The 12839-nt window shown below is 49.3% G+C and overlaps 1 protein-coding gene across 6 annotated transcripts in view; it reads right to left on the reverse strand.

Moving 5' to 3' along the window:
• Positions 1 to 1170: 1170 nt before the first annotated feature.
• The window catches only part of Dock3 (dedicator of cytokinesis 3), a 299922-nt gene continuing 288253 nt past the window's right edge, over positions 1171 to 12839 (reverse strand). For 3 of the 6 annotated variants that reach the window (XM_029542840.1, XM_029542837.1, XM_029542838.1), the window contains exons 50-54: positions 9812 to 9930; positions 8745 to 8832; positions 5359 to 5481; positions 4764 to 4846; positions 1172 to 3932 (exon numbers count right to left, since the gene is read on the reverse strand). In XM_029542840.1, coding sequence (XP_029398700.1) covers positions 3423 to 3932; positions 4764 to 4846; positions 5359 to 5481; positions 8745 to 8832; positions 9812 to 9930 — 923 coding nt within the window. In that variant the 3' untranslated portion in view covers positions 1172 to 3422. Of the gene's footprint in view, positions 3933 to 4763; positions 4847 to 5358; positions 5482 to 8744; positions 8833 to 9811; positions 9931 to 12839 lie in introns of all 6 variants that reach the window. The other 3 variants (XM_029542836.1, XM_029542839.1, XM_021206339.1) reach the window with 3 other exon arrangements.

A 12839-nucleotide genomic window follows, 5' to 3' on the forward strand; every position in this document is an offset into this window, starting at 1 on the left:
CGCGGTGCTCCGCCTAGTGGGCTGGAACACAAACCCGAGCTTCCCATTGGTGTGCGGTCCCCGCGCCCACCCATATGCTGCATCCTCATTGGTCCACGTGCCCAGGAGCCCAGACCGGCGGCTCCACGCTACCCTCCCTCATTGGTTGCTGCTGTCCGGGACCTAGACAGTTGTCGGTTGCTGATTGAGCCTGGGCGGGCCATAGGCAGCGGCTGGGGGTCTGGGGGAGGTGCACGGGCCGCCATGTTGGGTAAGGGCAGCTGCTTTGGCTGCTTACCCGGAACCCTCTCAATCTATTGACTCGACCCTAATACCTGGTCTTGGCTCCACACCCACTCCTCCCGAGGCCCGGACTCGTGGAGCAGCATTTCTGGCGCCACCCTATAGCCAGTAGGATGGGCGGCGCGAGTAAGGATCAGAAGCGGTTCCTTGTTTTGAATTACCACGTGGATTGGCAAGCCAATCATGGGAAGCGTCCACTTTCATTCGCCGGCTGCCCAGACCCCGCTTTTATCCTGGGTCAGATGGCAGAACCTCTTGATCTAAATAAAGGTGCTAGGTCTGCCTAGTCGGCTGCCGTCTTGGGCCTCTGAGGACCTCGCGGCGAGGCTGCGAGCAGAGGCGTTGGTCTAGCTTCCCAGTGGAGGCCATGGGATCTTGGGAGGTTTTGTTCTCCACTCTTGGAGAAACGAGAATGGGAACTGGAGACATTACCGCCTGGACTGCCCTAATGCTAAGTGCAACGGCTTTGGCCACTCGCCCTGGAAGGCGGAATATGGAGGGCGGCCGACTAAGTGCAGAAAAGTATCTGGAGCTAAAAGGGCTTGGAGCCCGGCGACAAGGGTTTGAGAGGGGCACTTATGCTCCCATTCAGTGAAATCAGTGGATCAATATCAGGTATTCATCTTTAATTCACATCACAGCAGTCAAGGGATGGGGTGGGGGGAGTCAGTTGCCAGATATTTACATCTAAAAGTCACATTTCTTGTTGGATTTATAACATGCTACCACAATATATACAGTAAAATGCCTCTTGGGACACTGGCACAATTTTTTTTCTTTTAACTTTTCTGGTACAGGTAAGATCATTTTAAGCCAGTTTTTCTTTAGACATGAATACAACAAAAGAAATGGTTAGAAGTTTTCTTGTTTTAAATAAGCACAGAATGCCAGAGGTTAAAAACACATTTATAGGGCTTATTACCAATTAGACACACTCTATACATTTTTTTTGCTCAAATTCCTGTACAAATACACAGCATTCAAATAGGTATTTACAAATACGCTTTAAAGAATGAAAATCAGTATTTCACAATCTTTTCAAAGGATTCTGATCTCTGGCTTCCCATTTCCCTCACACTGGCTGGTTTTTCAATAAAAAGTATTCAGAATAGGTCCATTTCATCCAGTTAGGGAAAATGGAGAGGAGTAACACAAATATATTTCACTTTGCATAAAGCAAGGTCAAGGAACTTAACCTTACATTCCCCTCCCTACCTCCTGTGCCATCAAGTGGAGAAGGGAGATGTCTGCATGTGATAACTGGCTGCCTCCATGGACTGAGGTTCAAACATGCCTGGAAACAAACCTAAAGCTGCCCTACCTAAGAATCACATTCCAAGCTAGACCTTGACCCTCATACCTGTGAACCCGGACGGTCCAGAAACAAGCTTACCAGTGAGTCTGGGCTCAGGAACAGGTGTGTGTGCCCTTGGAGCTGGGGCTATTGGATTGGCCTACCTACATCCTCAACAGTCTCTACTCTGCCTGAATGATCCTGAGGGTATCAGAAAGCCCTACACTGTTGGTACCTGGGCCCCAACATACTGTGAACGGAAATGGGCCTTCTTTCTTTTTCTATAGGTTATTTGCTGGCAGTTCTATTAAACTTGTTTCTAAGAGAAAAAACACCGTGACCATGGGTTTTTCTGTTTGGGAAGAATTGTGGAGAAGGGATAAGCAGCTGGGGCCAGAACTTGGCCATAGCAGGCCAGAAGGCCAACAAGTTAAAGGGAACAGGGGAGCAACATGCCTGCTCATCAAGGAGAAGGCAGTTTTATGGCCATCACTGATGGGAATGTAAGCAAATAAAAGGAAAACAATTGCCTCAAGACAAGTTATTTTAAAAAGTAACTTAGAAGCACCCTGGTGAAATATTACCATACCCCCACCATAATACCAAGAGTAGCGTCAGTGCCCTGACATGAAAGAACTCCCTATAAAGTCACCACTGTGCCCTGCCTAACAGAAAAACTGCCCTCCTGCCTGTCCTGAACCCTGAGTGGTGGGCGGTCGCTATGGGTTTGGAGTGGAGGGCTCGATGCTTGGAAGAGAACCGTTTTATCTGTGCGGCTCTCTGCCTCCAAAAGGAGACGTTTCCTCCCACCATTTATTTATTTTTATATTTTTTAACCCAGGAGCTTGCTGAACCTGACCACACATCCTCAGGGCCTGGAAGCCAGGCTGGGCAGCCAACCCCAAGGCTCAGAGGTAGTGCTGAAAATCCCTGATTCAGGCTCTAAGCGGCAGGCATTTGGGGCCACCTGGGAAAGCTCCTGCCATACTCCAGCCTCACTCTCACACCAGCTCTTTCTAATCCAAGGGAGGGGCCTACCTCCCCGCAGGAGTGAAAGCCCTTCTAGCTTCATTTCAGTCAAGCCCCAGGATGAGAGAGAATCACCCTTTCAAGTCCATTTTGAGTCAGGGAGGCTTCTGCAGATCATGAGGTGTTTTGAGTGGAAAGGAGCAAAAGGTCCAAAATAAAAGTGATGAATAACGTCCAAATGGGATAAGAGACCAGCCCAGCCCATGGAAGCCTGGCAGTATGCCCTGGCATGCAGTTAGGCCACCATGTGCCTGACCAGCTCCTCTGTTGCACACTCCTAGAAGGAGGAGTGGGCAGGTGGGCAAGCATTTGTGCAAAACGGCTTGTGGCCCCTCTGTCCACCTGTGACATGTAGTCCATGTGGTCCTTGCAATCCCTGAATGCAATCAAGAATGCTTCTGTCCATACGGCAAAGGAAGAGGCCCCTAGTGCAATTTCCATTCTTCAAATCTCTACCCTGGAGGGAGGGCCTGGGCTCCTACTCCTGGACTCTGCAATGCTGCAAAGCAATTATGTCTGTGCAGTATTTCCATATAGCTCCATGTGGTCTGGAACTGCAGGAGGAAGAAAGCAACTACTGCTTAAAGAAAAACCCAGAAAAAAATGGAAATGAAAAGAAAAATGAAAGAAGCCACAACCCTTCATGCTGCTGTGGCCTCTGAACATGGCGAAACATGAGTTCACGGCAGTAGAACAGAGACTCTGGTGGTTTTCTCCTGAGTGCCAAGCCTCTAGCTCCCTGGGAGGGACTTCTCAGACCTGGAGTGCCTGGGCAAGCTGCTCATGGACGGTGGTGGTGCAGCTGCCCCTCTGCTCCTCACTGTTCCCCTCGGCCGTGCTCCCAGGCCAGGCGGGCCTGCTCCTCCTTGGCACTCCCAGGAGGCAGGGAGGCCTTGCGGTGCAGGCCCCTTGGCCTCTCAGCCTCCTCCCGCAGTAGCACACCCTCATCATGCTCTAGGGCTGGCAGGCGGGGGTGATAGGGCTTGGGTGGCAGCGCAGGTGGGTCCATGGGGTCCTGAGGAAGGACACAGCCTGGGGCTGAGTGGCTCCTGCATGGCTGGGACTTGATGGCGTCAAGGACAGCAGACTCAGAGAGGCTGTAGTGGACAGGGAGGTAGGGCGGCTCAAGGTCTTCGTCGCCATTCCAAGCCTGGTTTGGCATGGAGTCCATGGTGTCTGTTCGAGGTGGGGCCTCTGAGGAATGCCCAAAGTTACTCTCACTTAAGGAGGATACACCGCTACTGGCGCTGCCAGACAGCGTGGAGTTGCTGCCATCCAGGCCCGATTGGGGGCTTGTAGGGGAGGCTGGGATGGGGTGGAGAGGAGACTGTGCGAAGGAAAGGGTGGGTAAGTTAGAACCCCTCTCTAGACAGGTGGACTGGCCTGCCATGTGGAGACCAAGAGTCAGCTTATCAGTGAATTTTAAAGTCTCATCAGCTTCATGTCTGTTCTTCAGCAATGACCCCTTAGGTATCCCCCCCCACAAGCAAGCTAGCAGAGCCCCAGAATCACTGTGATTTCTGAGAGCCAATAAATGCCCCTGCCTTGGCTGATAGGCAATGATGCACCTGGGTGGAAGTCCCAGGTTGGGTGTGGTCTGAGTTACTGACAGAAGGGCTGGGCTATCAGGCGGAAGGAACCCTGGAGGGCCATACATCAGGTGAATGCAATTCTGATGCTAAAATTGGTCACAGACTCAATCTTTTCCCATTTTCAGAAAAATTAAGCTAACAGGATTTAAATTTTACTTTTTGAAATTTTTATAAAACTCTAGCACCTGATATTTCTCATTTTCACTTGACACTAGTTTTATAAACTCTATTACCCATCACAGGGGCATTTATTTAGCTACAGGACTACAGTGTGTTGAGAGCCTGTGGTATTGGCAAAGAGCCCCCAAGTTTCTCGGTGCTCACTCCACACATATTCTGTTGCCATGGGTCGTCCACAGGGCCCTCTGGTCTCCCTGTCCTCACTGCATTTGTTGCAGGATGCACACGGGTCACCCGCAGCTCTAGTGTGGCTCTGGCCACCCCCAGCTTCTGCCAGCTTAGGCTCTCAGGACAGAGGAGCAGGGGAGGGTTCAGGTTCCTCTTGTAGGCCCCAGGGGTGATTCTACAGCAGATGAGGCGGTGGGACAGTTGCTTCAGTACATTACCTTGCGCAGTGTCCGGGCAGGGAGGGCCGGGGGGGTATCACCCAGAGGGTGGTGGAAGGCGTCAAAGTGTAGGGAGTAATGACCTGTAAAGGGAATAGAAGCAGAGCTCAGCTGGGGACCCTGCACAAGCTGCACAGCAGCAGCACCTTGCTGGGCACTGGCAGGCGTGGAAAAGTCCCCTGAGGACACCTCAGCATTGAAGGCCACAGAGAACCTCTCTTTATATGACAGGCTGCAAAATACAGGTTACTGGGGTAAAGTAATCACATTTCACACAGGAGGCCAGGAAAGACGCGTGCTTCAGAGCCCATGAAACAGCAGGTCCCAGGAAGGAGAAGTTCTAGTCCATTGGCTGGTTGATGGTAGGCTGGTGATGGTGTATCTGGCATAGTTGATTTTGTTGTCTTCAGCCGCCCTAGCTGGGATGGCCTTACTGAGTAGCTGGTAGGACTCAGAAACTTTGTTGGCCTCAATATTCAGTAGGCTGCTCTCTGTGGTGTGGATGCTTTTTCCTTGGCTGAGATGGTCTAGATAACTATTGATCTAGCCCTTGATCAGAGTTGGAGACTAGAAACTATTTAGGGGACCCGCTTACCATGCAGCAGGCTTCGGGGAGGCACTGGGGGGACCATGATGTGGCCCATGAGGGCAGACAGGAAGGGCTGGGCCTCTTGGGCTCCGCTATCCAGGCTCCAGCTGCTGGGGGCTGCTGGCACCGCTGAAGGGTGGAAAGAGATGGAGTGAACGGTGGTTACTTCTTAAACTTCCCACTGGTGAAGCTGCCCTATAGCCTGAAGCTTCTCTAGGTGTGCTCTGTGTAGCCAGCACACAAGTGGCATTCAGGCAGGCACTACAAGTGAAAATTGGCCAAGCAAGGCAAAGAGAGATGACTGGCCAGAGATCGACACTACCTATGATGACAAGAACAAGCTGACTTCTGAAGGGTGTCAAGCCAAGGCACACTGAGAGGAAGTGCAATAGAAACTACACATCTGCAGTCTCTGGGATCTGTCAGGAGAAGAAAAAACAGAAGGCCACAGGAAGGAGAGCATACCAGCTAAAACCACAGAAGAGCACAGGACAAAGCGCTCTTCTCAAGTGAAGTTAGAGCAAGGCTCTTGCATTGCTCATGCCCTGGTGAAAAGCAGGATTGAGCCTGGGATGCAGAACAGAGCAGGCCCCAGACAAAGCAGTCCAGCACCTCAGTTCTGGCTCTTGGCTACAGCTGGGTGACAGATCTTTGTAAAAGGGGAGAGGAGCAGGGAAAGGTTTTGTGATTTGGGGGCTGGGCCACTGTGCACAAAGAGAAATGTGGAGCAGGTTAATGACTCTTTCCAGAGAATGAGTGCAAGCAGAGAAGCTTCTTCTGTTCAGAAGCCTCGAGATGGCCCCCACTTTTTTGTTTGTTTGTTTGTTTTTTTGAGACAGGGTTTCTCTGTGTAGCCCTGGCTGTCCTGGAACTCACTCTGTAGACCAGGCTGGCCTCGAACTCAGAAATCCGCCTGCCTCTGCCTCCCGTGCGCCACCACTGCCTGGCATAATGGCACTTTTTTGGAAAGGCAGCCTACATAGCCCAGGTGTCTGGTATGGGCACTATTTTTAAGGCAGTGGTACCTAGAGGGAGCTCAAGATATCCAAAATTTGAGCTTTCTTGGCCCAGACATTCAATGGCGAATTCCAAGGTCTGATAGGAGCTGGGAGCCTCTAGAAAGAGCTGGAGTGTGGTCTTTGAGTAGGATATAGTCCTAAGTGCTGGGCCCATGGCTTTCCATTTTTCTTCTCTCTGCTCAGAGACGAGTATGTGCTTGCAGCACAGTACAGGTCAAGCTTCAGGTATAAGAACTGCTTAAGCTCATGATGTATTGATAGCTAATAGCAGAAAGGAGGCCATCTGAATCTGATGAGTGGCCACTGAGCTGCTACTTGCAAGAAAGAATTCTGAATCTGCTAAGCATCAGAGGGCTTCCTCAGAAAGTCTGAGCCTGAGAACAGGTGCTCCCTCTTCCAGGTTCTCCAGGGTACTGCAGGAGCTTCTTGGTTCTGAGCAGCCAAGTTCTCTCTTCCCTGAGAACAAGGGATGGCCTTTACAATGAAAGCCACAGATCTCAGGGAAGCAGCAGCTTAGAGATAACTGAAGCCTTTCCAAAAGGTTCTGACAGTCTAACCGCAGCTGTGGCCCTAACTCCCGAGAGAACTGCAGGTTGCACAAGGTTACCCCTAGAGTCCAAAGGAACGTGAGGTCAGGAACACTGTAGGGAAGAACGACAGGAAGGGTATATTTAAGATGGTGTCTGAGTGAGTCATCCCATGTCAACCAGAAGCCATAAATCTGCAGTGAGGTCAGTGGACCTTCGTCATGTAGAGTGGCCAAGAGAATGATCTATCCTAGTAGAAGAGCAATACCCACTGTATCCTGTCATGGATCAGCATTAACACATCTACAGCATTGGCCTGAAGTCCCCAGTGCCCAGTCCCTGGCTAGAGGGCAGACTTGTCTGGGAGTAAGTGCCAAAGAAAAAACCTACAGGTGAGAGGCAGGTTTCTAAGGGGACCTAGTACAGGGACCTGGGAGTTACTCTGGACCAGGTATTACCAATGGGAAACTGTCTAGTGTACTGGCACTAAGTGTTGACCTTGTGGTTTGGATGTGACAGCTCTGGGCTCAGCTTTTGTTTGGAGACACCTTCCCTCATATACCTAGGGTGGTCATGTTCAGCTCCTTGCTGAAGTATGGCTTGAGGCCTGAAGCTCTTCTGTGTCCAGCTGATGTGGCATCCTGGTCTGTCCTGGTCTGACCTGGTCTGAGCTGTGTGACTCTTGGCTAGTTTTGAGATTGAGATGCATCTGAGGTGAAGACAACCCACTGTGGGTTCTGGTCTCCTAGGCCAAAAAGGCCCATTGTTTTTAGGTCATTGGTGCAGAAATCCAAGAAGCCACCTCCTCGGGATGTGCAGCTTTGAGGTTAGGAAGGCATCTTCAGTAGGCTCTTTGTGGCTGAGCGTATGGCACTAATGCTCACTAGGAACCGAGGATTTGGACCTAGTGTTTGACCCCTTAAAAAGGACAAACTTTGTCTTCTATGATAATTGAGAGGAAGCAATGGCAGCAGGGACAGCAGACAGCACTTGGTGAGCAGGTGCAATGACAACAGGATGAAGGGACAGAGTCTGAGGGGGCTAAGGGACAACACACTAGACTGCTAGGAAGTGAATATGCACCAAGCACAACAGACGGAGGAGAGGAGAGAACTATGGGGCTAGGTTCTAGTTGGCAGACAAGTTCAGCCTGGTCCCCATTTAGGTACTGCTGTGCTAAAACTAATTCAGGTGTCTGGGGCTTCAGCTCAAGGTTACAGAGGTTAGACGCTGGTTCTTATGTCAGCTTAAGGAGCACAAGGCAATGCATCAGCATCTCAATAGCTGCAGATTTAGGGAGAGTTTCTCAACTGCATGGTGTTGCACAGATGGAACCAGCAGTCACTGGCCAGAGTGGCTAAGGAATGACTGGACTTCACTGAAGCACTCAGAGCTTTCCATGTGGAAACTTACTTTTGGGAAATTCACTGTAGTGTATCTTTTCCATTCTTTTGGGGATTTCATTGGCCACAGTCCGTTCTGAGCTCCAAGGAGTTTCTGAAGCCCCAAGGGGAGCATTAGGCATACTAAATTCTAGAAGCCAGCAGAAAGAACCTAGGGGAGTGATGCCCACAGCAGCCTGAGTTACAATGAATGCCTCAAGGGAGATGGCAGTTGGGCCTCTATGAGGGTGGCACTGGAGAGAGGGAGATGTACAGATAGACAAACAGGATCCATGCCAGGTGTGGTCTAAACAGTGAACCAAGGAACTGGTTAGCACTATGTCTAGGTAGACAGACCTGGGCATTGGGTTGTGGCTCAGGACTGGACAGTTTGTAACTCAGGAACAAGAGTCAGACACTCAAGATGGGACAAACAGAGAGAGTTCCTAGAGTGAGGAAAGTACCTTTTTCAGCCATAGACAGATTGGGGTCACTGCAGGGTTTACAGGCTCCAACTACTTGCTGGAACAGGGCCCGCTGGAAGTTTGGTGGCTGAGGGAAGGAGAAAAATATCAGAGTGTGAAAACAGCCAGCTACATTGTGGGAGGCAGTGTTATGGACTACAGGAGGCAGGACGATCTAAGCTCACATGACGATATCAAAGCAGTAAGAGGGCTCATGCTGAGATGTGCCAAGAGCTCCACACCAGCCCTAGGAAGTCTGTTGCAACAGTCCAGATATATTTGGATCTGAGCATTTCCATGGACACTTGAGACATCACCCAGGTTGTCTTGTGCAGGATATAGGTGCCTTCCATTATTTTACTGTCACATCTTTCTGTTTGCCAGAGAGACCACTGACAGAAAGGTTTAAATTCCCTGTCTGCCTCCTGAGCACTGATAGGTCTTAATTCTTGGAGAGCCCCACCCAGATCCAGGTTAGCACTAAGGGGAGAGAAAGCAGCAGCCAAACCTGGAGTCTGGCAGGTCCCATTGCTCTGCTGAGCGACTCCTCCCATCAGATCTGACCTCTGCTGGCAGAGAGGTGCCACTGAGAAACTCCTGGCACTTTAGGCCTAGGACAGTTATGGGCTTGGAATAGAAAGGCAGGGGCAAACTGCACAGGGTCAAGTGTTACTTGCTGGTTCAAGCAGAACTAAGTTTTAAGGGCAACCTTAGCAAGACACACAGACATCTTCATACCATTGCTCACTACAGCTTTCTCAAGATGTTATAAAAGTCAACCTCTATGCCAGAGCAATGGGGAATGAGTAGTCCAGAAAGCTGGCTAGAGGTTTAGATAGATACCTAAGCAAGTCTACTCTCAATCCTGTTGCCTCATACCTGCACTGCCTTGATTTCTGGCCCTCAGATTCACTGTCCTCCTCAAACCAGGAGTCACAATCCAACAGCCTTCTTACAGAAGAATGAGGGAGGCATGCAAGACTGTGCAAAGGTTTAGCAAATGCAATGAAGGAGCCCAAGCCAACACACTTGTAGCAGAGGACAGTCAGTCAGGCTAGGTCTGCTACCTGTCCATTCTCTAGGATGGCCGCTGGATACATGGCACTGCTTGGGCGGTCCCGATGTGTAGGCAACAGCAACATCATTTCCCGGGCATGTCGGTACTTATCTGGCAGAGAGGGAGAGCCTGTAACCAAGTGAGAACAATCACGAACAGATGACAAAGCACAGATGGAAGGCTCAGTGGCCACGCATCCTTAGGACCAGGGTAGGTGTCCCTCACAGTGAGGAGTGAACTAACTCAGCAGAGCACGAGAGGAGTGAAGCATACTTAGTGCTAGATGGTGAAGACTGTCCTTGGTATCTTGGCTGACAGAGGTTACCATCATATCCAGAGAGAAAGGGTAAGGAGAGCTGAAGCCTGGTGCAGAGTTCCTGGGGTTTCTGAACCTTGTGATCTAAGGGCAGAGGTGTGGCCTGGACACTAGCATCTTCTAGAGGATCCAGGAGGGAGCCAAGGCCAGCTTGCGACAGAACCATAACACAAGGACAAGAGACACTTGAAATAACAATCACAATGTTCTGACTTGACACACACTTACCTTCTTCAAACACCAGTGGTTCTATTTTCTGCTGGCTTCTTTTCAGGCATATCCCTTCCAGATGGTAGGCTCCCAGAACCTCGGTTCTGCCTATCTGTTGGAGCTCTGCCTATTGCAGCTCTTAAAGCCAGTCTAGCTGGAAGCGCAGGCCCTTGCACACAGGTGGGTTTGACCCTTGCCTACTTCCCTTGATAGGCATGGAACTAATCAAGAAGTTAAGGGACTTAGACCAGGTTCTCATTGTGTTGTTGGTTTTCTCCAGACAGAGTTTCTTTGTGTAATAGATCTGGCTGTCCTGGAACTCGATCTGTACATCAGGCTGGCCTCAAATTTGAATCTGCCTGCGTCTGCCTCCCAAGTGCTGGGATCAATGGTGCGCACTACCACTGCCCATCTTCGTGTCTTTTTCTATGAAGACACTGCAGTGACTCTAGCTGAGGTGCTATCAGTGCACTGAGGAACTTCCCATCTGTGGTTTTGAAGAAAACTTTCCATAGAAGCAGTAAGATAATGTGCTAGCTTTCCTGTGATAGGGTAATATGAACAGTTCTGCAAATATACACTTTACTGAATCAGACAACAGACTATCCACCAGTCCCTTCATGGCAAAGTCATCTGGACCCCAATGCTTCTGGCTGATTCAGCTCTGAGAAGCTGGGCAGTGGAGACTAGCCCACTAGCCCACTGGCTTCAGAGGAGAGGTGTCTCTGCAGATCCTAGGCAGGCTCTGGGTCCCTGAAACCCACCATGCCCTGGCCTTTCCCGAGCCTGTGGTGCCAGCACTGTAAGCAAAGCAAAGCCATGTCTTCAGCCAGCTCACTGCAGGAGGCCTTGAAAAATCCTTGTGTCCATTGTAGTCCAAAAAGTCAGTATAAATATCAGCAAATATATTTTTTCACTTATTTTTGTTACTTTTTCTGTTGTTGTCCTGAGAGAACCTCTAGGCAGGCTTTAGGACTTATCTTTTACAATGGCCTACACTGATAAGGGAATGTATAAAGTATGGTTATTTAAAAAAAATTAAAACTTTTTTTGTGGCTTCCTTGATATTCATCTTCTCTTTTAAAATTTGTGCTTTTAAGCAATCTTAAGAAGATAGATGTATAAAGAAAAGAAAAAAGGGGGCGGGGAAGCTCCAAACCCCACTGATTTTTTTCTCCTGCCTTTCTAGCTGAGAGACTGAGCCCTCTGGACAATCTCTGAATGTGACTACCCAAAAAGGACAGAAAATAAACATCACTTTGATATCAGCTCAGTCAAAATATGGCTCATGATGCCAATTGTGCATCCACATGTGCTGCCTTGATCCACGTTGAGGCTGTGACGGAGCAACATCCTCCTGAAGGTCCAGGAGCTCTGCTGAGGACTTAGCTTCCAGCTGTGGTGGACCTCTTGTGACAGAACAAAGGACTACTGTACATTAATTTTCTTCAATTCAGCTGACTCACTTGTCTCTGCCCTAGACAGCCAGTCCCTTGGTGGGACAAGGGTGATGTTAACATTAAGACATTTAGATACCATGAGGGCTTGTCCATTCATAGGACTTTTGAACTGCTTCAGGTACACTCCAAAAACCTGGGTCCTAGTCCACTGGATTACACATCTATTTCACAGGCTTATTCTGCCTTTTGATCACCAGGGGGAGCCATGGACTTACAAGAATAAGACTACTTTGCAGGCCACTGGTCTCACAGATTTCCAGTTACAGGAACTATAGCATAGGGTGTCAATGGGTATGTCAAGGAAGGACAATGGTCTTATGATCTAGGAGTGAGGAGAAGGACTGCACTCCAGACCTTATCCAAGGAAGCTTTTCCCTTCACTTACTAGTGACAAGAAAACAATGAATGAGAAGACCACTCACTGCCTTGTTTGTCAAGAGTACTTCCATCATTACACTGCACATTCATTTGAAAACACCATCTTACCCTAAGATTCTGTGCGGACTTTTAAATTTTTAAAAATCGACCTGATTTTACATTGTATGTGAGAGTGAGAGCATCTACATAGCACAACGTGTGGGGCAGGGAGTGAGTCCTTTCCTTCCACTGTGGGAACTGGGGATGGAACTCACGTCTCGCAGGCCTGTGTGCCAAGTGCTTTTTACCCACTGAGGCATCCTACTGGCCCCACACAATTGTCTTCCCTTACATCCTATATGGCGCTTAACAGATATTTGGGCATCTAACTTTCTCCAATGGCCATGTATAGACTATACAGATGCTGTAGTGAAAAGTGGCTCCTTTCTTCCCTCATTGCTTCTGCTCTGGCTCCCGGCTCCCTGCTTTGGCCAAGTTCTATTTAATACTTAGTGCCTAGAGAGGGGAGAGGTTTTTCCTAACTTTCCTGTGTCCTAGTCTGGAGTTCAGCCACTGGGAGTTTTGTCTTTAAAACTGGTGATCATCAATGACTTCCTTTCTCAAATATATGCTCCTTTCCTCATGACACATCCTCTTAATTCAGAATTCTGAGAGACAACCATTTTAAAATATGT

This window comes from Mus pahari, chromosome 10 (assembly GCF_900095145.1).
Source record: "Mus pahari chromosome 10, PAHARI_EIJ_v1.1, whole genome shotgun sequence".
NCBI lineage: Eukaryota > Metazoa > Chordata > Mammalia > Rodentia > Muridae > Mus > Mus pahari.